The sequence below is a fragment of the Coregonus clupeaformis genome, chromosome 6 (genome assembly GCF_020615455.1).
Source record: "Coregonus clupeaformis isolate EN_2021a chromosome 6, ASM2061545v1, whole genome shotgun sequence".
In the NCBI taxonomy this organism is placed as follows: domain Eukaryota; kingdom Metazoa; phylum Chordata; class Actinopteri; order Salmoniformes; family Salmonidae; genus Coregonus; species Coregonus clupeaformis.
The window spans coordinates 46,008,330-46,032,256 of record NC_059197.1 but is presented as its reverse complement, the minus strand read 5'-3'; the positions used below and the strand labels follow the sequence as shown (position 1 = coordinate 46,032,256).

The 23,927-nt window shown below is 46.6% G+C and overlaps 1 protein-coding gene across 1 annotated transcript in view; it reads right to left on the bottom strand.

Moving 5' to 3' along the window:
• Nucleotides 1–772: 772 nt before the first annotated feature.
• LOC121567459 (leucine-rich repeat-containing protein 75A) overlaps nucleotides 773–23,927 on the bottom strand; it is a 30,683-nt gene continuing 7,528 nt past the window's right edge. Inside the window, exons 2-4 of the mRNA XM_041877510.2 lie at nucleotides 23,770–23,907; nucleotides 12,908–13,020; nucleotides 773–4,266 (exon numbers count right to left, since the gene is read on the bottom strand). Coding sequence (XP_041733444.1) covers nucleotides 3,420–4,266; nucleotides 12,908–13,020; nucleotides 23,770–23,907 — 1,098 coding nt within the window. The 3' untranslated portion in view covers nucleotides 773–3,419. The remainder of the gene's footprint in view (nucleotides 4,267–12,907; nucleotides 13,021–23,769; nucleotides 23,908–23,927) is intronic.

The window sequence follows — 23,927 nt, the reverse complement described above, 5'->3', positions numbered from 1 at the left end:
TTCTGGGCATCATACCAATGGTATCATTAGAATGTCAATACTGGATCTGGCGTGGTTCAGTTGGAGCAATTGCTCCCTAGGAAGTGGCACTCATAAATGTCCCTTGAAGTACCCACTTTAAGTCCAAAATCCTTTCCAACAATATTTTCTTCTTCCCTCCTTACTAAAAAAGATTAAGAAGGCATTTGGGGTTTTCCTGGATATATGTCTTAGGCATCTGGGGTTTTCCTGAATTTGCATATCTGGACTGATGCAATGGAAACTAGCTAAGTTTATTGTGGCCACCTAGTGTGAGATGACCCAGATTGCCTCACAAAACCCTGACTCTGGAGCACTGTATCATATCCTCTGGACTCTATATGGATAGTGCAGAGAATCACAGAACAACTGGTCTGCTATGGGGTCAGCACCCCCACCACATATGTGTGTCCACCTCCAACTCTGTTACCAACTAAATACGTATTTGTTTGCTCATTGTCTGTGTGAATGGGAGCGACAGACTGCTCTAGTTATTGATCCAAGAAATAGCACTGAAACTCCATATATGGGAAAAATTTGAAGTTATTCTGGAAAAAGTGCTTCGGAGGAAATTTTGGAGCTGAAGTCCAGGGCAACATTCCTAAATATTTTCAGGCAGAGAATTAGGGATTATTTACTGCAGTTCACTGCTCAGGCATTTTCTTCATAATCTGTTACAATACAATGAGACCAAGAAGAGGGGAAAGACTGATATTATAACAAAGAAAACATGCAGAAAAATAAGAAACAGATATGCTTTTCAGAATACAGTATTTATTGTTTTTATTTCATGACATTGGCAAGACAGCAAGTCACTTGGTTTTCATTTCATGGAAATACACAGAACTTTCCTTTCCAATTCATCACCTAAACTGAGAGAGAGAGCAAGGAACAAAGAGCGAGAGAGAGAGAGAGAGAGAGAGAGAGAGAGAGAGCAAAGAACTCAAAGCTGCATATAGACATGCTTTTAGAATCATATAACCCTTTTCACTTTCAGAGAGAGAGAGAGAGAAAGAGAGAATCCTTGAACTGTGGATGATCCTCATAAATCCATGATACACTCAATATCATAATAGCAAAATTCAAGTACACACAAGTCTAGAAATTCCAGTACACACCTTTGGTTTATTTGTATTTTTGAACCGTTTAGTCTGCTCCATTAACTCAGGCACATTTAGCTTATTTTGTTTTAATATTCCACTAATAATCATCCACTGGTTTGGGAGGGGAAATTACAGTGCTGTGGGCAGTGAGGAGAGAGGTGCCAGAGATTCCCAAACAAACAAGTATACAAAGAAACAAACTGCATTATCACATCTTCTCAGTTTGACAGATAATATGGACTGAGTTCCAGAGAAACGTCTTCCAATTCTTGTCACTGTCAGCAGTGTCTATGGTGACTGTTACACGTTGTCTGGGGACCTAAGAGACAGTTGAGTCTGTCCTCCCAAAACCAACCATCGAGACACAAGACACTGCACCCAGACAGACAAAGCACTCTCACAGAAAAATTCATCAGAGACACAGTGGAACATCCTGCAAATACAGACAGTGTACTCATCTATTACAGCTCCTATAGACCCACATACACACAACGTGTTCAACTGGACTTTCTCTGAAATATGAAAGACTTGAGTTAATAAGACAAGTCTCAGATAGGAGTAGACCTGAGAACAGAATATACGCTTCAAAAAGTGCTTGTGGGGCAGCACTGTGCAATGGTGGATAGAGTTCTGGACACGATGAGACCATAAGAATTAGGGTCCTAATTGGTTTGTTGAGATACAGTATATCCACTATCTTCTCATTTGAATACAGTATAACAACCACATTATCAGCACAAATGTCTATCTTTTTTGGGGGATGATAATAGTTTTGAGGAATTACACTTCTGAGAACTGACATTGAACATCTGGACCCAATTGCATTCACCTCAGTTGACACATAACCCCATGTTACTGCCCTTAAAGGTATACGGTACCTCATATACACAATTAACAAAGAAGATGAAGCGAATAATCCTAATTCTTAAAGCGTTTTATTAGTCCGTTGTTACAAATGGGAAAACATACGCTGTGTGAGAGCTACATATTTACTGAGAATGAGGGAATGTTCTATAGCCGTAGCCTAGAGACAGTCCATGTTAGATGGCACTGTTGTAATCACACAATAAAATACTACTCAACATTTTCATACAACGGTGATAAGTGATACGTGCACTCTACATGACTGGCAGGGATAAAGGGGAAAAGCGAGGCTACTAAAGATGGGTTGTTATTCAGCACTGTGCGCTGAACTACATAATATCTTGATTGAATGGTTCTGTTCACTACAACTGTCACCGTAGCTCCCGTCACCGTAGCTCCCGTCACCGTAGCTCCCGTCACCGTAGCTCCCGTCACCGTAGCTCCCGTCACCGTAGCTCCTAAGCCCTTTTCCTTAGCCTAAACACTGCTTTTCGTCACAGCAACAGACTCTTCCCTCACATGTTTTACAATCATGAGCCTTATAGTCAGAATCTTTTCCTTTCACATTCAACCCGCCTTACACCCAGTATTTTTTTGGTTTCCATCAATTCTTTCCGCCAATAGCACTTGTTTAAAGGTACTCTTAGTGCACTCACATCACATCAGAAATCGAACATGCATATGCATAAAAAATACTGGGTAGGTAGGATTGGTGAAGAGAGTGCTGGTCAGCGAGATAGAGAGACAGACATACTGTAGTATCAGAGCAGAGAGAAAGATGCAATCTTGTTCACACACCAAAGCTGTCTGTGTCTAACGCTCTTCCTCTGTCTTGTTACCTATCTGTCTGTCCATCCGTCCGTCTGTCCGTCAGCCGTCTGTCTGTCTGTCTCGCTCTCTGACATACAGTCTCCCAAACAACAGGGGAACAAGTGACAGGCACATAGGCATTCATCCATCTATAGGACAGGATTAGCAGGAAGTAAAACCTGAATGAAACATCTCATACGTGCCAGATTTGACATACTCACATGTACATTTCAAAATGTAATTTCTTTCTACATTTGATATATAATATATCTATTACTCTTTACTACAGGGGATTATAATCCTAATTCATAATGAAACAACAATAAGAGTTATCACAAACGTCCTCCTCTTTTAACCTGGATTGTCATCTCCCTAAACTGTGCATCCGTGGACAAACAGTCCACCCAGATCAGTTGGATATTCCGGAAACATTCCAGAAGGTTGAGATGACAGAGCCCCTCCCCCCAGATGTCCAACCCAGGAAACAATTTCCGGTTACCTATGCATTCCAAGAACGTTACCTAAGGTAATAGAAACGTTCACTGTTTGCTGGTACTGCTCTCTTCTCATTCTAGACAAAACGTGGGAGGGGAAGTTACAAGCAGAGTGGACCGGGGCTCTTGCTCAGGTCAGGTGATCTAAGTGATCTGTCCCCTCCTCTCCTTCTTCCTCCTTCATCAGCTCAACCACTCCAGAAGAATGCTGCGATTGGCTGGAGCATGACAAGTGGGAGGACTGACTCTGTGTGTCTTCCTCCTCTAGCTCTGCCTTCCCCACCATCTTCCTAATTCCCTGTCCCCGTGTCTCCTCCCTCCGCTTTCCTTCCATCCTCTGCTCCTCCATTGTCCACATGCTATCCTCTATCTCGTCCTCCTTCCCCTGCACCTCCAGGTCAAAGTCCAGCAACTCTTCCATCATCTCCTCAATCTCTGTCTCTTCATCCATCTCCCCCTCCACCTCCGACCTCAGCTCATCCATGCTCTCTGTCCTGTTGATGTCATCCCTGTCATCGTCATCATCCCCCACCCTCCCCTCGGGCTCGCTGGCCTGGCTCTCACCAAACTCCAGGATGGTGGGCAGGTTGCCCTGCTTGGGGCAGCGCTTCCTCAGACTCACCAGGAAGGGCTGGGGCAGGGAGAAGATGTCCACGTTGTTGCCCAGGTCGATCCACGTGACACTGGGGAAGCTGGCCGGGTCCTTCAGACTGTCCGTCAGCTCCTTGAGGACGGCACGGGTCAGCCGGTTGCCATTGAGGGCCAGGGTCTCCAGGCGGGGCAGGGCGGCCAGCGTGGGCAGGAGGAGGAGGAAGGCGTCGTCGGTGAGCTCGGTGAAACCCAGCTCCAGGCTGCAGATGATGGGCGCGTGGCGTTGCAGGTAGACACACAGGCGCTCCATGTCACGCACCGTCAGGGGGATGCCCGACAGGTCCAGCGCCCCGTTAGGGGGAGGGGTCGACAGCATTACCTTGAGACTGGGAGGGGGGAGAAGTAATCAGTTACATGTCACGATGCGTGTGTTGACTCAATTGTAGGTAAATCTGTTGAATATAACCAATTCAAAATGTGTATGCAAATTGTATTTTTCCCAAGCACGAAACATGGCAAAGGTCCATATATTATATAGTCAACAAAACTATAAGGGTGACGCATTGAGCTATCTCTGAGAGCAACATCCCCCTGACAGGAAGGATATTACACTACTAAGAGCCTGTGATGAGACAAGGCCAGCCATGACAGAGAGCAGGAGCATGGAGCCCCAGGCATAGCGACAGGTAGGTAGACCAATTACATTACTATCTGTAATACTGTTGTTTTCACCATTTCCTGACACTTCATGTGCTGAGGAGCAGCGAAATGGGTTTTCCCGCTTACATGGAAAGGTTTGCACAGAGATAATCAGAGGAGGAGAGATGGGGAGAGAGAGAAAGAGAGAGAGAGATGTTTTAGTTTCTGCATAATTAGTAGTCTGCCAGTCTGTGTTGTGTTTCGGTTTGCAAATCTGTCCATATGATCCAAACAAACAAATACGATGAGAGTGAACTGAGGGAGATTTTCTGCCGACCTCATCGAAACAAACAAGTGGCTCTCTGTGGCACAGCTGGAGTGTTCATGCGTTTTATCATAAGCTTGTGTCTTAATACTGTGGGTGACACCCAGGTGTGGAGTGTCTTTCAATTTGGTCATTATGAGTCATAATAACAACATCCAGCGATGTGAGTTTGAACGCTTTCGGAAGAGATACAGATGGATCTTTTTGCCATCAGTCAACAAGCAGTAAACAACGCAGTGCCTTGTGGTTAGAGTGTTTGCCCAGAGATTGGAAGGTTGGGAGTTCGATGCCCAGCCAAGTCATACCAAAGACTGTGAAAATGGGACCTGATGCGTCTCTGCTTGGCACTCAGCAATAGGGAGATAGATTGGGGGTAAGGCCCTGCGATAGACTAGTGCGCTGTCCAGAGGGATGTACTTGTACATCAAGCTGCCTCATGCTGCCTCATAGAAACAGGAGATAGGCTCCCACTGCTATGAGCTGTTCCAGCTCGCACAAGCCAAGGCTACTTACTTTACAACAAGCAGTAAAACACTGATTGGTAATGTTGTTTGCTCAGAACAATATCTGAGTAAGGTGTGTAAACCAACACTCTAAACCTAAAAATGACCACAGAATGAAATGAGAACTAGAAAGAAAGAAGTGCGTCCAGATAATCCAGACCTCTGGGGGTAGAAGAAGAAAAACAAATGTTCCAACGTAAAGATGTTAGACATGCGCTCACAACACATGCTAACTGCTAAAAATAACTGAACGAAGGCCTGCTCTGCATTTTATGACATAAAAAGGAAAAGTGAGATCAGACTTGAACGTCTTCCAGGTACAAATGAAAACAATACAATGCTTGTGAGGCACAATGAGGTCTGGACCCCAATTATTACTCAACATTCCCCCCAATTCGGAATTTACCGTAACAATAGTAAATCTCCCTCCCAATGGCTGTGTAGTGACAGGATGTGAGCCAAAGCAGAGACCCATTTATTAGTTGGTCCAGGCATAGAATTACTAGAAGGGACTAATCACAGAACATTGACCTGAACGTGAATGTCCGTTATATTTAAAATTATATGGGTCAAGCACTCCGCTCTAATCTGCCAACAACATTGCGACATGTGCAGTCCCACATTTGCTGCTAAATCAGTCCAGATTTTGTTTTGTTATTAATTACTATTAAAAAAAAGTTCCATAACTTCTCTCAAGCTAATTGCTTTTAATGGGAATTGGGTCAAAGCAAACAAATGGAATTACTAAAATGGGAAAATCCTTCAGACAGTGTACAATTGACAGTACGGTCATGCCTACACTCAATATGGCTGACGGCCCACCCAACACGGAATGTTGACTTAAATATCCGTTCTAGTAATTATTTGTCTATGGGTCGAAGTCAATGGTCCCTGGGTTATGACCTCATGATGAATCCCTGGCTCCCTTTCAGCATTCTCCCTGTGACAAATCTAAAAAGCAGAGCAGAATGTAAATAAAAACAGATGAAACGTCGTACAGGACATCAATCCCACACTATCAGCTTGGCTTCCGACCAGAATCCCACGCTTTAGACTAGAGCAACGCTGAGCCGAGTTCTCTCCCTCTCAGACACAGGAGTCAGGACCTTATGGCTTAGATACTACATACCACATGGGACCGATCTAGAGTAGATTGACTAACAACATACATTAAAATCCCACGCTTTAGACTAGAGCAACGCTGAGCCGAGTTCTCTCCCTCTCAGACACAGGAGTCAGGACCTTAGGGCTTAGATCAAATCAAATCAAATGTTATTGGTCACATATTTAGCAGATGTTATTGCGGGTGTAGCGAAATGCTTGTACCACATACTACATACCACATGGCGACCGATCTAAAGTAGATCGACAAACAACATACATTAAAGCTAAGTTACACCCATTCGATAGGCAGTTTTATGTTAAAAGGATGTTTGGGGTGTGCAAAAGAACGACAGTACTTTAGGTTTTCCTCTTCTACTGAGTGTTATGACTAGCATGCTAACTGCTAGCTGTGATTAGCATGCAAACTGCTAGCTGTGATTAGCATGCTAACTGCTAGCTGTGATTAGCATGCAGAAAGCTAGCTGTGTTGGAACAGAGGCTCTTTGATGAGGCTCAATAAGGGGGACACCAGTGACTTGGCTGTGAGGTCATCATCATGCAGTACCATCGATTGTGGGTGAGACAAATATCAAGCCAAGGCCCTGGTGAGAGAGAGAGAGAGAGAGAGAGAGAGAGAGAGAGAGAGAGAGAGAGAGAGAGAGAGATAGGGAGGGGGGGGAGAGATAGGGAGAGGGGGGGGAGAGAGATAGGGAGAGGGGGGGGAGAGAAGAGGGGGGAGAGAGAGAGCGAGAGAGAGAGGGGGGAGAGAGAGAGAGAGAGAGAGGGGGAGAGAGAGGGGGAGAGAGAGCGAGATAGGGAGAGAGGGGGGAGAGAGAGAGAAGAGGGGGACAAAGCCACATAAAAATAGAGTTAATGAATATTAATGCTGTAACCTCTTTTGCATATCATAACCATTGTAATGTGACCCTGTCTTTTGGCTCACATTGTGCATACCGGTCAAGTGAGAAGAGAATAGATTGAGGGAGAAAGGCAGTGAACAATGACTAACGGATGAGGAGTGAGAGTTGGAGACACACTGAACGCTCCTGCTGCCCCCCTGAGCCCCCCCAAAAAATATTATTAGACATAAAAGCCTGTAAAAACACCAGCAAATCAGTTCCAAGTGATTACAATTTTGGAAATCTGTTCCAAAGTATTCCAACGCATAATACAGAGACATATATGTTCGTACACCAATTTATGCAAGGTTTGATGATTATGTTTTAGTCAAATGTTATACAGTGGGGAAAAAAAGTATTTAGTCAACCACCAATTGTCCAAGTTCTCCCACTTAAAAAGATGAGAGAGGCCTGTAATTTTCATCATAGGTACACGTCAACTATGACAGACAAAATGAGAAAAAAAAATCCAGAAAATCACATTGTAGGATTTGTAATGAATTTATTTGCAAATTATGGTGGAAAATAAGTATTTGGTCAATAACAAAAGTTTCTCAAAACTTTGTTATATACCCTTTGTTGACAATGACACAGGTCAAACGTTTTCTGTAAGTCTTCACAAGGTTTTCACACACTGTTGCTGGTATTTTGGCCCATTCCTCCATGCAGATCTCCTCTAGAGCAGTGATGTTTTGGGGCTGTCGCTGGGCAACACAGACTTTCAACTCCCTCCAAAGATTTTCTATGGGGTTGAGATCTGGAGACTGGCTAGGCCACTCCAGGACCTTGAAATGCTTCTTACGAAGCCACTCCTTCGGTTGCCCGGGCGGTGTGTTTGGGATCATTGTCATGCTGAAAGACCCAGCCACGTTTCATCTTCAATGCCCTTGCTGATGGAAGGAGGTTTTCACTCAAAATCTCACGATACATGGCCCCATTCATTCTTTCCTTTACACGGATCAGTCGTCCTGGTCCCTTTGCAGAAAAACAGCCCCAAAGCATGATGTTTCCACCCCCATGCTTCACAGTAGGTATGGTGTTCTTTGGATGCAACTCAGCATTCTTTGTCCTCCAAACACGACCGAGTTGAGTTTTTACCAAAAAGTTATATTTTGGTTTCATCTGACCATATGACATTCTCCCAATCCTCTTCTGGATCATCCAAATGCACTCTAGCAAACTTCAGATGGGCCTGGACAAGCAGGGGGACACGTCTGGCAGTGCAGGATTTGAGTACCTGGCGGCGTAGTGTGTTACTGATGGTAGGCTTTGTTACTTTGGTCCCAGCTCTCTGCAGGTCATTCACTAGGTCCCCCCGTGTGGTTCTGGGATTTTTGCTCACCGTTCTTGTGATCATTTTGACCCCACGGGGTGAGATCTTGCGTGGAGCCCCAGATCAAGGGAGATTATCAGTGGTCTTGTATGTCTTCCATTTCCTAATAATTGCTCCCACAGTTGATTTCTTCAAACCAAGCTGCTTACCTATTGCAGATTCAGTCTTCCCAGCCTGGTGCAGGTCTACAATTTTGTTTATGGTGTCCTTTGACAGCTCTTTGGTCTTGGCCATAGTGGAGTTTGGAGTGTGACTGTTTGAGGTTGTGGACAGGTGTCTTTTATACTGATAACAAGTTCAAACAGGTGCCATTAATACAGGTAACGAGTGGAGGACAGAGGAGCCTCTTAAAGAAGAAGTTACAGGTCTGTGAGAGCCAGAAATCTTGCTTGTTTGTAGGTGACCAAATACTTATTTTCCACCATAATTTGCAAATAAATTCATAAAAAATCCTACAATGTGATTTTCTGGATTTTCTTTTCTGAATTTGTCTGTCATAGTTGACGTGTACCTATGATGAAAATTACAGGCCTCTCTCATCTTTTTAAGTGGGAGAACTTGCACAATTGGTGGCTGACTAAATACTTTTTTTCCCCACTGTATCTGTTTGGGCTTCTTGCTGTCAATTTGTAGTCTACAAATTATTTGTAATTATGTTCCAGCCCCCTAACCATCCATCCGCTCAAGAAAACAAGATGTCACAATGGACTTTGAGAGCTAAGTACTGTACAGATTAACACCCTGTTTCTGTAACCTACCTCGTGATCGTCCTTCCTCAGTACGGTGTCTGTGTGTCTGTCTCAGGAGAAATGCGTTCTAGTTGTCAGTTTTACTGTTTGTCAGATCGAGTCTGATGTCGTTCATTATGGACTGGGTTTTGGCCTGGGTAAACAGTTGTACTGCATAGACAACTAAGGCCATCAGTATGTCATTTGAAAATGTTTTGAGAAGGTTATTGTGACAAGGGTTGCTAGTTAGGAATACTCCTTGTCACGTAGTCTGAAGTAAGTACCTGGGTTCTATTGTAGAGTAAACTAGTGCATGTCAGTGCCTCCCGGGTCCTCCTAGACTCCGTAATTACAGAGGTAACTAGAGGAAACCTCTTCAATATCTCGATCTCACTGACTAACACTCACAGACACGGAGTGCTCTGCATATAATCAGACCTAGGCTGAAATACCATTTCAAATCTTTCAAATACTTTGACTGTTTGCTTTAGTCTGCCTGGAGTGACAGGGGGCGGGCTTTTGGGACTATTGGGACTATTCCATTGGCTCTATTGCGCAAGGCAATCTCAAAGTGAGCCTAGCTAAATTATTTGAAATGATTGCAAATAGTATTTGAACCCAGGTCTGCATATAATGTGTTCTGTGGATCACTTTAGCTTTATCCCAGTGAATGTTATCTCCGTGCCTCTGTCTTTGTGGTGGAGGTGTCGGGGCCCTTAAAGCCTTTTGCCATGGGTTTCATTAGCCGCTAGCTAATTAGCATGGGGGACAGGAGCACTGGAGGAAAGGGCTCATCTCCTCCTCCTCCTTCTCCTTCTCCTCTACTGTCTCATACACTCTGCCTCAGCCCTGGACTGGTCATGACTTCATCACGCACCGTGCACACACAAACACACGTATGGATGGACACACACATATGGACACATGCACAAAAACACACACACACACTCTACTTCTTCCAGGGGGAACTGCTTGACTGAGTTATACCAGCCCCTAAGCCCCATTTCCAGTTCAAGTGAGTCTTGGTTAAAATAAGTACTGGGAAACCTAATGAGTGAACTTCCCCTAGTTAGATACTGAACCGTAGTCTTGATATAGTTGGGCAGTGGCTGACTCAGCCTTAAACACGGAATATAATTTGTCCTGGAATGGATAAGGAATGTCAAAGTATAAAATGTTGAAAGAGGACTATAATGTATAGAAACGAGATGTGGCTTAGTTGGTAGACCATGGCGCTTGCAATTCCGACGGAGGACAGGAATGCAAAATTACAAAATGATATGCACTCACTACTGTAAGTCGCTCTGGATAAGAGCGTCTGCTAAATGACTAAAATGTCCTTAGACGTAGGGAAAGATACAAAAAAAGATACTAGCTGTTGTCTGATGAAGTTTGTTATAATTTAAAGGCTTTAAGCAGTCTATGCATTGGAGTGAGGATCTACTGTACAGCTAACTAAAAGTAAAATTTTTACATTTACATTTTCGTCATTTAGCAGACGCTCTTATCCAGAGCGACTTACAAATTGGTGCATTCACCTTATGATAGCCAGTGGGACAACCACTTTACAATATGTTTTTAAATAAACTTTTGTTTATTTAAAAAAATTTAAATTAATAAGTAACAGCGCTGGTCCCAGAACAGTCATCATTTTAATTATATGGTAATCCCACTGGACTGTCAGAGCTATATAAATAGAATTATATTTATATGGTCAGAGCCGTGTACAGTGCTAATGTGATTAGAACCCTGTTCTGTGGGCTACCGCGTAGGCGTAGTATTGTCCCTTCAAGGGATCCTATTTCTATGGTGATTCCACTGTGGAACAATAGCAGGCGATAGTAGAGCTCAGAGCTGTAATGATAAGAGAGACTGGAGACAGAGAGAGAGCTGAGGAACATGTGGGCTGTTAATCCCTCTGCACCCCAGTGTGTGTGTGTGTGTGTGTGTGTGTGTGTGTGTGTGTGTGTGTGTGTGTGTGTGTGGCCCTGAGGGAACAGGCTCAAGCTTTGGGAATATAAAAACATCACCGCTGGGCTCCAGCTCCAGGGTCAATGGACCCATAACCCTCCTTTGGCCGCCATTCCTTCCAGTTCTCTGCTGCCAATGACTGGAACGAATTGCAAAAATCTCTGAAGCTGAAGACTCTTATCTCCCTCACTAACTTTAAGCATCAGTTGTCAGAGCACCTTACCGATCACTGCACCTGTACACAGCCCATCTGAAATTAGCCCACCCAACTACCTCATCCCTATATTGTTATTTATTTTGCTCTTTTGCACCCCAGTATCTCTATTTGCACATAATCTCTTGCACATCTAGCATTCCAGTGTTAATACTATTGTAATTATTTTGCACTATAGCCTATTTATTGCCTTACCTCCATAACTTGCTACATTTGCACACACTGTATATATATTTTCTGTTGTATTTTTGACTTTATGTTTCTTTACCCCATATGTAACTCTGTGTTGTTTTTATCGCACTGCTTTGCTTTATCTTGGCCAGGTCGCAGTTGTAAATGAGAACTTGTTCTCAACTGGCTTACCTGGTTAAATAATTGTGAAATAAAATAAAAAAATAAAAAAATATATATTGAAACAGTTACACCATAACACACTTTGGAAGTGTGTATGGTGTAACACACATGCACATACACACGAACTCGCACACACACAGAAGCACACCAGCACGCACGCCACAACTCACACACACACAGACACTACACCGTATACTGCAGAGCCCTGAGAGTTGGAAGACCTGCAGCACTGATGGGGAACATGCAGCACATATTCCCATCTGTGGAGCTGTCATTCACTGAGCAGAGTCAATAGTACTCCCATTAATCAATGTAGTATAGGCTAGAGCAGTTAGAGCTAGGGGCAGAGTGAAAGGCTGCTGGGAATAGATGATGAATGAAAAGATGAGATACGGTCTGTGTACACAGAGTTGTTCTAGATTAGATTTATATAGAAACACACACACGCACAGTCACACAGTCGGATACACACGTACGCAAAGACACACCCACACATAGGATGTCTTGTTTTAGTTGAGTTAGACTGGACCAAGCCAGACATCAGCTGATGTGGCATTTTCGTGACGTCCTCTACATTGATCAATGAGGAAGGAACTGGGAAATCAGAGAAGATGCCAGGCGAAACAATGATTCAGTCCGATCCTTCGGCCCAAGATGCCACGTCAAGCCTTTTATTTGCACGAACTAATCACCTTAATGAACAAACAAAAAGGCCTGCCCCATGCAAGCCTGCAGTTTTTGCGTGTAGGCCTAAGAGTGCGCCAGACCACTGATCCAGAATTACATTAAGAAATTAGAAACGTACATTTGAGAAACTTTCGCACATATAAATAAATAATCAGAGCTTCTTCTCTGTGTGTGTATGCTGCCTTTGACCAAACTTTCTCTCTAGATCTATTGACCCCTCAGAGGGTACCAGATGCACACACACACACGATGTGTCCCCTGTCTCCTCACCATGCCAGCGGCTTCCTCTTCAGTATGCCCTGCCGTCTCCACTGTGAGTGTGGGCTTAGGTGATAGGTCAACTGGCGACACACCTTCTCCATGGCACCCAGAGAATCCTCCCCCTGACAGACAGAGAGAGAGCGAGAAAGAAAGAAAAACAGACAGCATAGGTTAATAATGGCTGACGGGACCAGCGGAGCTGAGCCGTAGCACACAAACACTTCTGTGGTGACAGGAGAGGAGCTGAGGGATCTCTCTCTCTCTCTCTCTCTCATTAAAATGCATAAATTCATATTTTGAGTCAAGGTGCTACACTGTGGTCCTCTATGCACCTGTTTCAATCTTCAGAAGCACTAAGTAATGACGCCAGGTTTTCACAACAACACAAGTAAACACCCCACTAACATACGGTATACAGGTACATATAACACAGTTACGGAGAACATGGAATGCTCTTACCATGGCTGTCAGAGGAAATAGTGAAGGGTGGCACGGGTATGCAAAGATATTATACAGTACGTTATTGTCTGTGAGGTCATATCGACGCCCTATTGATTAATCTCTGCTATTCTGCACCTAGATCATCTGCCCCAGAAGGCCAGTTGGTGCTCTTGGTGGTAAGATCACTAGAAATAATATAGAAGCCATTGTATGAGGCCACTTAGGTTTGTTATTCAGGGAGAGATATGATTAACAGTCTCTGGTTCAGATTGGTAAGAGGTTCAAGGGTCTGCTCTGCTGCTGCATTGTTCCCAGTGTGTGTGTCTCTATGTGTGTGTGTGTCTCTATGTGTGTGTGTGTCTCTATGTGTGTGTGTGTGTGTGTGTTTGTTGTTCGCAGCTCCCTGCCTGTGTCCTCAGGAGGTAAGACATATTACATTATTGATACTGATGTCTCCACTTTCTCCTCCACTCATTCAGTGAGCCCTACTGACGTGGTTACTATACCATGAAACATGCATGTGTACCGCTAAATATGTATCTTGTGGATTAGATGAGTGTGGATGCCAATAATACAGTAAGGATGTTATTGCTCTTTTCTAAAAAAATATATGCTTATTTAACGGCAATTTCCTTTGAGCAGATGTGGTCACACAAGTGCTAGCTGTAACAATATTGTTATACATATTGATCAAATATGAGATATTTACAGTAATTCGTTATTAGCCGTTCTAAGTATGAATCTATCTTAATTTGGATGTGTAATAAACCTGTGCCATTAAAAGCCTCTCTCTGTCTGAACAGTAGGGTAGCAGGAGGTGGGTGGGAGGTATTGACCAGTCTGTTAGGGATTATCAATACTCTGCACTGGCGCTAACTCACTACGTCCCAAATGACAACCTATTCCCTACATAGTGCACTACTTTTGACCAGGGCCAGCTCTGATCTAAAGTAGTGCACTATGTAGGGAATAGGGTGCCATTTGGGATGCGTCCCCTCTCCACTGATCTGATACAGGCAGCAGACTAGCAGCATATGCTGGGCTACCGAGGGATTCCTCTCCATGCTGTGTCCACTGGCCTACATCTGTCTACAACAACCAGCAGACTCTGTCTCAGACAGACAGACAGACAGACGTACAGGATTACACTGTACAACATTATTGTTCTGGTAGTAGGGTAGGGAGAGGTAGCTATGCTTTTCCTCAGAGCCATCTATTTACATATATATGGGGTTCTGGTTTTCCTTCAATAATGTGGTGATCTATCAACTGTATAGTACTGTATCAAAATGAAACGTCGCACACACACCTTGAGATGCAATCTGCACTGTAAACCTCTCTTGGGTTCTGTTCTATTTGGCTTCCTGACCTTTACAATAAACATGACAAGGACAGATAATGAATTCAATACCTACCGACTCCCCACTGTCTCCTCTCCTAAGACCCAATCAAAACCAGCTCAAAGGAAGTGCAGTACAGTCAGTGTGCATTCCCCTGTGTGGTATGGCTGGCTGTGTGAGTGTATATATATAGTTTATGTGTGTGTGTGTGTGTGTGTGTGTGTGTTTGTGTGTGAGAGAGAGAGAGAGAGTCACTGTGACACAAGGCAGAGCTGCTCTGCTCTCTGTCCCTGTAAACAGGCTGCAGTCCCCTACTGACAGAGGCATCATAAACTCAGCACCTCACCCTTGGGCCTCACAACGCTCTCCACTACTCTCCTCTCTACACTGTTAAAATGAAGTGCTTTGTAACACCAAAACTAGTGGCAACTGAGCTGCCACCAACTTTGCTGGAGTATTGAAACACATCATCCTGAGATGTTTTGAAACATTACATGGTGTGTTGTAAGACCACTTAATCAAGTGTTGTGCAACACTATTTTGGTGTTTTCGAGTCCTGTTTAGTGCAGAATTAGATCCCTTCTCTTTTGGTGTCGTTTCCTGTCTCTAATGCTTCTAAACACCATTATGATGTTTTGAATCATGTCTAGTGCAGAATAAGATCCTTTTCTGAAGTGTCTTAATGTTTAATATTGTTTTATATATTTGATAATTTGCCATTATATACCTTTTTGGCAGGCATTGTCAAGCACAGTGTTCAAACCACCAGCAGTAACTGGAGGTTGAACTGCAAGAACTGAGAATTCTGCACTTGCCTCTTCCATTGACAATCTTGAATATGGGAATGGGTGCTGTCCTCACTGAACGTCAATTTGCCTGACGGTTCTGATAGCTATTCATCATGATCCATTACACATTTTACATTTACATTTTAGTCATTTAGCAGACGCTCTTATCCAGAGCGACTTACAGTTAGTGAATACATATTTTTTTATACTGGCCCCCCGTGGGAATCGAACCCACAACCCTGGCGTTGCAAACGCCATGCTCTATCAACTGAGCTACATCCCTGCCGGCCATTCCCTCCCCTACCCTGGACGACGCTGGGCCAATTGTGCGCCGCCCATGAGTCTCCCGGTCGCGGCCGGCTGCGACAGAGCCTGGATTCGAACCAGGATCTCTAGTGGCACAGTTAGCACTGCGATGCAGTGCCTTAGACCACTGCGCCACTCAGGAGTCAACACCTCATGGCACTGTCACGAATACCGCCGAGGCTGCTCCTCCTCCTTGTTCGGGCAGGCTTCGGCGTTCGTCGTCCCCGGAGTACTAGCTGCCACCGTTGGATGTTTCAATGTTTGTTTGGTCATGTCTAGTTTAGTGCACCTGTTTCGTATTCTGTCCTGATTATGTCACCTATAAGTTTCACTGTGTTATGTTTTGTAGTTGTGTGTTATTGTCCGCCTGTCGTTTGTCTTTTTGGTATATTTTGTGCATTAGTGTTTTACGCGTTGCGCGTAGGTTATCGCCTCCTGTGTGTTCGAGGCTAGTTATTTTTGTATTGTGTCATTGAGTCAAGTAAAGTCGTTTTGACTTATCCGCTGTGTCCTGCGCCTGACTTCACCACCACATCCACAAGTATACCGTGACAGAATAACACACCATTTACTATGGAGTCAGCAGGAGCAACGGCGGGAACCGAGTCGCTGGAGGATCGGGTCAGCTACCAGGACGCCAGGATCCAGCAACTCGGATCCGCCATGCAGGAGGTCATGGACACCCTGCGCCGATGGGAGAGAGGAGGTTTGCCCACACCTCCTCCTACCTTACCACCACCATCGGCCAGCCCCACCATACCAGCTCCGGAGTCCAGTGGCATTCGGCTCTCGCTCCCGAGGGCATATGATGGCACCGCAGCCGGGTGTCAGGGGTTCCTCCTTCAAGTGGAGCTCTACCTGGCAACCATACACCCGGCGCCCTCGGGATACGAGAGCGTTTCCGCCCTCATCTCCTGTCTCTCCGGCAAGGCGTTGGAGTGGGCCAATGCCGAATGGAGGGGAATAGACGCCGCCACCATCAGCTACGCGGAGTACTCCCGCCGCTTCAGGGCTGTTTTCGATCATCCCCCTGAGGGTAAAGCGGCGGGAGAGCGTCTGTTCCACCTTCGACAGGGGAAGAGGAGCGCACAGGAGTTTGCCCTGGACTTCCGGACTCTAGCGGCGGATGCGGGGTGGAATGAGAGGGCCCTCATCGACCACTATCGGTGTAGCCTGCGTGAGGACGTTCGACGAGAGTTGGCCTGCAGGGACACCAATCTCACCTTCGACCAGCTGGTGGACATGTCAATCCGTCTGGATACCCTGCTGGCCACCCGCGGACGTCCAGAGTTGGGGCCGTCCATTCCATCCCCCAGCACCTCTGAGCCGAGTCCTATGAAGCTCGGGGGTGCTGGCGCTAGAGAGAGGAGGAGGGAGATACCGAGGGAGGCCGTCCCCTGCACCAACTGTGGTCGTAGAGGACACACTGCGGCTAGGTGCTGGGGAGGGTCTCCAGGGGTTCGAGGCAGCAGGTCGCGCACTGGGGAGTCATTCCAGGTGAGTAGGCGCCCACCTCACCCAGAGCTCTCTGTTGTTCACTTTTGTATACCTGTGGTATTTCCTCAGGTTGCATCTCAGTCCCAGCATAAGGCGCTAGTCGATTCAGGCGCAGCTGGGAATTTCATTGATCGTAATTTTTGTGTGAGGTTAGGGATTTCCCTCCTGCCCGTTGATGCACCCTTCCCTATCCATGCCCTAGATAGCCGTCCGTTGGGATCTGGGTTGATTAGGGAGGTCACAGCGCCACTTAAGATGAGGACGCAGGGGGGTCATGAAGAGATTATTCAGTTGTATCTGATCGACTCTCCTGCATATCCCGTGGTACTGGGACTTCCTTGGTTAATCGCCCATGATCCCACCATTTCGTGGCAACAGAGGGCTCTCAAGGAGTGGTCTAACCAGTGTGTTGGGCGATGTTTAGGTGTTTCCGTAGGGGCGACCACGGTGGAGAGTCCGAACCAAGTGCCCGCAATGCACATTCCCCCCGAGTATGAGGATTTGGCACTCGTGTTCAGCAAAACTAGGGCGACGCGATTGCCACCTCATAGACGGGGAGATTGTGCGATAGATCTCCTGGCAGGTACGGCACTTCTGCGGAGCCATGTGTATCCCTTGTCTCAAGAGGAGACGGCGGCTATGGAGAAATACATAGCCGAGTCTCTGAGACAGGGATATATCCGGCCCTCCACTTCCCCTGTGTCCTCGAGTTTCTTTTTTGTGAAGAAAAAGGATGGAGGGTTGCGCCCGTGTATTGATTACCGTAATCTCAATCAGATCACAGTTAAATACAGTTATCCTCTTCCTCTGATTGCGAGTATGACGGAATCATTACGCGGAGCGCGTTTCTTCACAAAACTGGATCTCAGGAGCGCTTACAACTTGGTGCGCATTAGGGAGGGGGATGAATGAAAGACAGCATTTAGTACCACCTCGGGTCATTATGAGTATCTCGTCATGCCATATGGGTTAATGAATGCTCCTTCAGTCTTCCAATCCTTTGTGGACGAGATCTTCCGGGATTTGCATGGGCAGGGGGTGGTCGTGTATATTGACGACATTCTAGTGTACTCGTCTACACGAGCCGAGCATGTAGCCCTGGTACGCCGAGTGTTGGGTAGGCTGTTGGAGCATGACTTGTATGTCAAGGCAGAGAAATGTCTGTTTTTCCAGGAGTCCATCTCCTTCTTGGGTCATCGGTTGTCCGCGTCAGGGGTGGAGATGGAGATTGACCGTGTGTCAGCCGTGCGTAATTGGTAGACTCCAACCACTGTTAAAGAGGTGCAACGGTTTTTGGGTTTTGCCAATTACCACCGGAGGTTTATCCGGGGTTTTGGACAGGTGGCAGCTCCCATCACTTCCCTGCTGAAGGGGGGCCCGGTGCTTTTGCAGTGGTCGGCTGAGGCGGACAGGGCGTTTGATAAACTGAAGAACCTGTTCACCTCGGCTCCGGTGCTGGCGCATCCGGACCCCGCTTTAGCGTTCCAAGTGGAGGTGGACGCGTCAGAGGCCGGTATTGGGGCAGTATTGTCTCAACGCTCAGGCACGCCTCCTAAACTCTGGCCCTGCGCTTTTTATTCTAAAAAGCTCAGCCCGGCGGAATGAAATTATGACGTAGGGGACAGGGAGCTGCTAGCCGTAGTTCAGGCCCTAAAGGTGTGGAGGCATTGGCTTGAGGGGGCTCAACACCCTTTTCTCATTCTGACTGACCATCGTAACCTGGAGTACATCCGGGCAGCTAGGAGACTGAACCCTCGTCAGGCTAGGTGGAACATGTTTCTGACCCGGTTTGTCTTTAAGCTTACGTACATCCCAGGGTCCCAGAACGGTAAGGCAGACGCCATGTCCCGGCGGTATGACACAGAGGAGAGGTCCATTGAGCCCACTCCCATACTGCCGGAGTCTTGTCTGGTGGGTGTTACGCACCGACCCTACTCCTCCGGAGTGTCCAGTGGGGCGGACGTACGTGCCGCTCGAGATCCGTGATCGTCTCATATATTGGGCTCACACGTCACCCTCCTCTGGACATCCAGGTATTGGCCGGACAGTGCACTGCCTTAGTGTTAAGTACTGGTGGCCAACATTGGCTAGGGACGTGAGGGTTTATGTCTCCTCCTGCTCAGTGTGCGCCCAGTGTAAGGCGCCTAGACACCTGCCCAGGGGGAAGTTACAGCCCCTGCCCGTTCCACAACGGCCGTGGTCTCACCTCTCGGTAGATTTTGTCACTGACCTACCTCCCTCCCAGGGGAATACCACCATTCTGGTCATTGTGGATCGGTTCTCTAAGGCCTGTCGTCTCATCCCAATGCCGGGTCTCCCTACTGCCCTACAGACCGCTGAGGCTTTGTTTACCCACGTCTTCTGGCACTACGGGGTTCCCGAGGATATAGTGTCTGATCGAGGTCCCCAATTCACCTCTAGAGTCTGGAGGGCGTTCATGGAACGTTTGGGGGTCTCGGTTAGCCTTACCTCGGGTTTTCACCCTGAGAGTAATGGGCAGGTGGAGAGAGTGAACCAGGATGTGGGTAGGTTTCTGAGATCGTATTGCCAGGACCGACAGGAGGAGTGGTCAGGTTATATCCCTTGGGTAGAGATTGCCCAGAACTCTCTTCGCCACTCCTCTACTAACCTGACCCCTTTCCAGTGTGTGTTAGGGTATCAGCCGGTTCTGGCACCATGGCATCAGAGCCAGATCGAGGCTCCTGCGGTGGATGAGTGGTTTCGGCGCTCGGAGGAGACGTGGAACGCTGCACACGTTCATCTGCAGCGCGCTATGCGTAGACAGAAGGCGAGCGCCGATCTCCACCGCAGCGAGGGTCCAGTATACGCACCTGGAGATCGAGTCTGGCTCTCGACTCGAAACCTGTCCCTTCGCCTGCCCTGCCGGAAGCTGGGTCGGCGGTTTGTGGGGCCATTTAAAGTCCTGAGGAGATTGAACGAGGTATGCTACAAGTTACAACTGCCTAATGATTATCACATTAACCCCTCGTTCCATGTGTCTCTCCTCAAGCCGGTGGTAGCTGGTCCACTCCAGGACAATGAGATAAGAGAGACTCCTCCGCCCCCACTGGACATCGAGCGGGCTCCGGCGTACTCAGTCCGGTCCATCGTGGATTCGAGACGTCGGATGGGGGGTCTACAATATCTCGTGGAGTGGGAGGGGTATGGTCCGGAGGAACGGTGCTGGGTGCCTAGGAGGGACATCTTAGATCCCTCCCTCCTGACGGAGTTCCACCGTAACCATCCCACGCGCCCTGCTCCGCGTCCTCCTGGCCGTCCCCGAGGCCGGGGTCGGCGCGCGGCAAGGGGGGGGGTACTGTCACGAATACCGCCGAGGCTGCTCCTCCTCCTTGTTCGGGCAGGCTTCGGCGTTCGTCGTCCCTGGAGTACTAGCTGCCACCGTTGGATGTTTCGATGTTTGTTTGGTCATGTCTAGTTTAGTGCACCTGTTTCGTATTCTGTCCTGACATTTTGTGTAATAAAACACTTACATTGGGTTTACATAAAAAAAACACTCCAAACACTAGATCTCAGGTTAGGTGCACTACTTTCATGGTTTCATTACACAATCCTGGTGTTTTGAGACTTTCTATTTTTACCGTGTACACTAAGACACACTCCCTCTCCCTCTTCCACCCCTCCTCAGGATTGATCTCTCAGCTACTCTCTCTCCTACATCAACACATAAATCTGTTTCTCTCATCTGCACCCAGAAACAAAATAGTCTCTCTCTTCGTAGTGCAGGTGGACTAGTAGTTTACCCATGGTGTTATGCGTCGTCATGGTGTTATCAATAACAACCTTCCATCGCTCATCCTTACTGTTTACCACAAAGCCTAACTGTGTTTTCTTGCATGAACCACTCCGCACAAGCAGTTCCCTCACAGTACAAATGCAGTTATTCGAATGTAATTAAATGCGGTAAATAGTTACAGGGCTGAAAACGGCAGCAGACTGGGAAAGAAAAAGACAAGCTGAAAATTAACACAATCAGCCAAGCTACTTTTTTAAAGTACGGGTTCAAATTGTAGCGAAGCAGAGCGGTAAGAGGAGGAATGTGGGCTGAATCGGTCTTTCAGAGACATTTTCTATACGTTTCAAGTTTTATTATCACGTGCACAATTACAGTGAAATATATTTCCTGCAAGCTCTTTCCCAACAATGCACTAATCAATATCAGTAGCACTATAAAAAATAATAAAGACTACTGATTACTACACAAATAGAGATGTTTACTGTGTGTGTGTGTGTGGTAATATTGTGCTGGGTTCGCTCCAAAGAGAGCAGCAACAGCAGCACTGAGGCTCGGAAGGCTGCCAGTATTTTCAGTGTGTGACTCATACAGGAGAACAAGGCACTGCTGGTCTGTCTGTCTGTCATTTCCCCCACAGTCTGTCTGTCGTTCCCCCTGCTGTCTGTCTGTCGTTCCCCCTGCTGTCTGTTGTTCCCCCTGCTGTCTGTCTTTCCCCCTGCTGTCTGTCTGCCAGTCTGTCTGTCTGCCAGTCTGTCTGTCGTTCCCCCGCTGTCTGTCTGTCTGTCGTTCCCCCTGCTGTCTGTCTGCCAGTCTGCCTGTCTGTCTGTCTGTCGTTCCTCCCACCGTTCTGCCTCTCCCTCCCTCCATCTTTCCCTCCGTCTCTCTCTATCACTCCCTGCAAGACATGTCTCTCCTTCCATAATGAATCTCTGACTCTCTTTCCTAGTCGCCACATCCCTCTCTCCACCGCTAACTTTCATCATCTCACTCAGTGAGACAGACAGACTCATGCCTGTTAGAAAAAGCAAAGGATTAGGCATGGATGGAATCAAAAGGTATAATCCTTCTTTATCCATCATAACTATCTCATCCTAATAATACATCTATTCAACTAAAACAGATTGAAATCCTTATGGGAATCTGTTTATTTAATGGTAGGTCATTTTAATCCTTCTGGGCATGATTGTGTTGTTATTAATCACATCACATACAGGATGTGGGTCAATGCAGAGATGGTATGTTATTCATGAGCCGGTCTAATTAATTATCTGACTTAGGTTGTTAATGAGTGTACGACTCACTGAGGAACAGGTGATTGAGAGAGAGAGAGCGAGAGAGAGAGAGCGAGAGAGCGAGAGAATGACCCTCCTATGAGCATTAATGCATTTCCATTTCAATCACAGCATCTCACCAGCCGATCATCAATACACTGTACTGTAGAGAGGATGACCTCAACCCAGAGGTCTGATAGTCATTAATGTCCTTCCCTCCACTCCCCTGACTCAAATTGATGCTTGGATGATACGGTACATGGCCAAAAGTATGTGGACACCTGCTTGTCGAACATCTCATTCCAAAATGGGCATTAATATGGAGTTGGTCCCCCTTTGCTGCTATAACAGCCTCCACTCTTCTGGAAAGGGTTTCCACTAGATGTTGGAACATTGCTGCGGGGACTTGCTTCCATTCAGCCATAAGAGCATTAGTGAGGTTGGGTACTGATGTTGGGCGATTAGGCCTGGCTCGCAGTCAGCGTTCCAATTCATCCCAAAGGTGTTCGATGGGGTTGAGGTCAGGGCTCTGTGCAGGCCAGTCAAGTTCTTCCACACCGATCTCAACAAACCATTTCTGTATGGACCTCGTTTTGTGCACGGGGACATTGTCATGCTGAAACAGGAAAGGGCCTTCCCCAAACTGTTGCCACAAAGTTGGAAGCACAGAATCATCTAGAATGTCATTGTATGCTGTAGCGTTAAGATTTCCCTTCACTGGAACTAAGGGGCATAGCCCGAATCATGAAAAATAGCCCCAGACCATTCTTCCTCCTCCACCAAACTTTAGAGTTGGCACTATGCATTGGGGCAGGTAGCGTTCTCCTGGCATCCACCAAACCCAGATTCATCCATCGGACAACGTGTTTCCACTGCTCCAGGGTCCAATGGAGGTGAGCTTTACACCACTCCAGCCGAAGCTTGGCATTGCGCATGGTGATTTTAGGCTTGTGTGCGGCTGCGTGGCCATGGAAAACCATTTCACGAAGATCCCAAATCCACTAATTTGAAGGGGTGTCCATATACTTTGTATATGTAGTGTATCTCTCTCTCTCACAGACACACACACGGATATTATATACACACCGAGATTCACACAAACGCACTCAACATTACATACACAAACACACTTAGAGCACATCTATAACCTAATTTCCCGGCCAAAGACATGAGGATAGGAGCTGGTCTCATTGCATCAGCACACTGAATTAAGTAAGGCTGAGAGGTAATATTGTGATGGGGGATCTGTGAGTAGCATGTAATAATGGAGTAATAATAAATTACCTTTACATGCGCTTTTTACTAGGTCTCAACGCACTTTACGTGTGTGTGTGTGTGTGTGTGTATATGTGTGTGTATATGTGTGTGTATATGTGTGTGCGTGCCCACGCATGTGTCCGTGTGTGTCTGTGTGTGCATATGTGTACTTGCATGTGTGTGTTAACATGTGTGTATGGAGTGTTAGGTGTCCTACCGGGCCTGTCTTGGGGGGGCACTGGATGTATCTGGCCAGGCTGATGATGAGGTCGTGGGTGATAGGGTCCACCAGGTTCCTGAAGCTGGCGTAGCGGTACAGCACATCATCCAGAGATGTGGACTCCATCCCCAGGTCCTACACAGAGAGATATACAG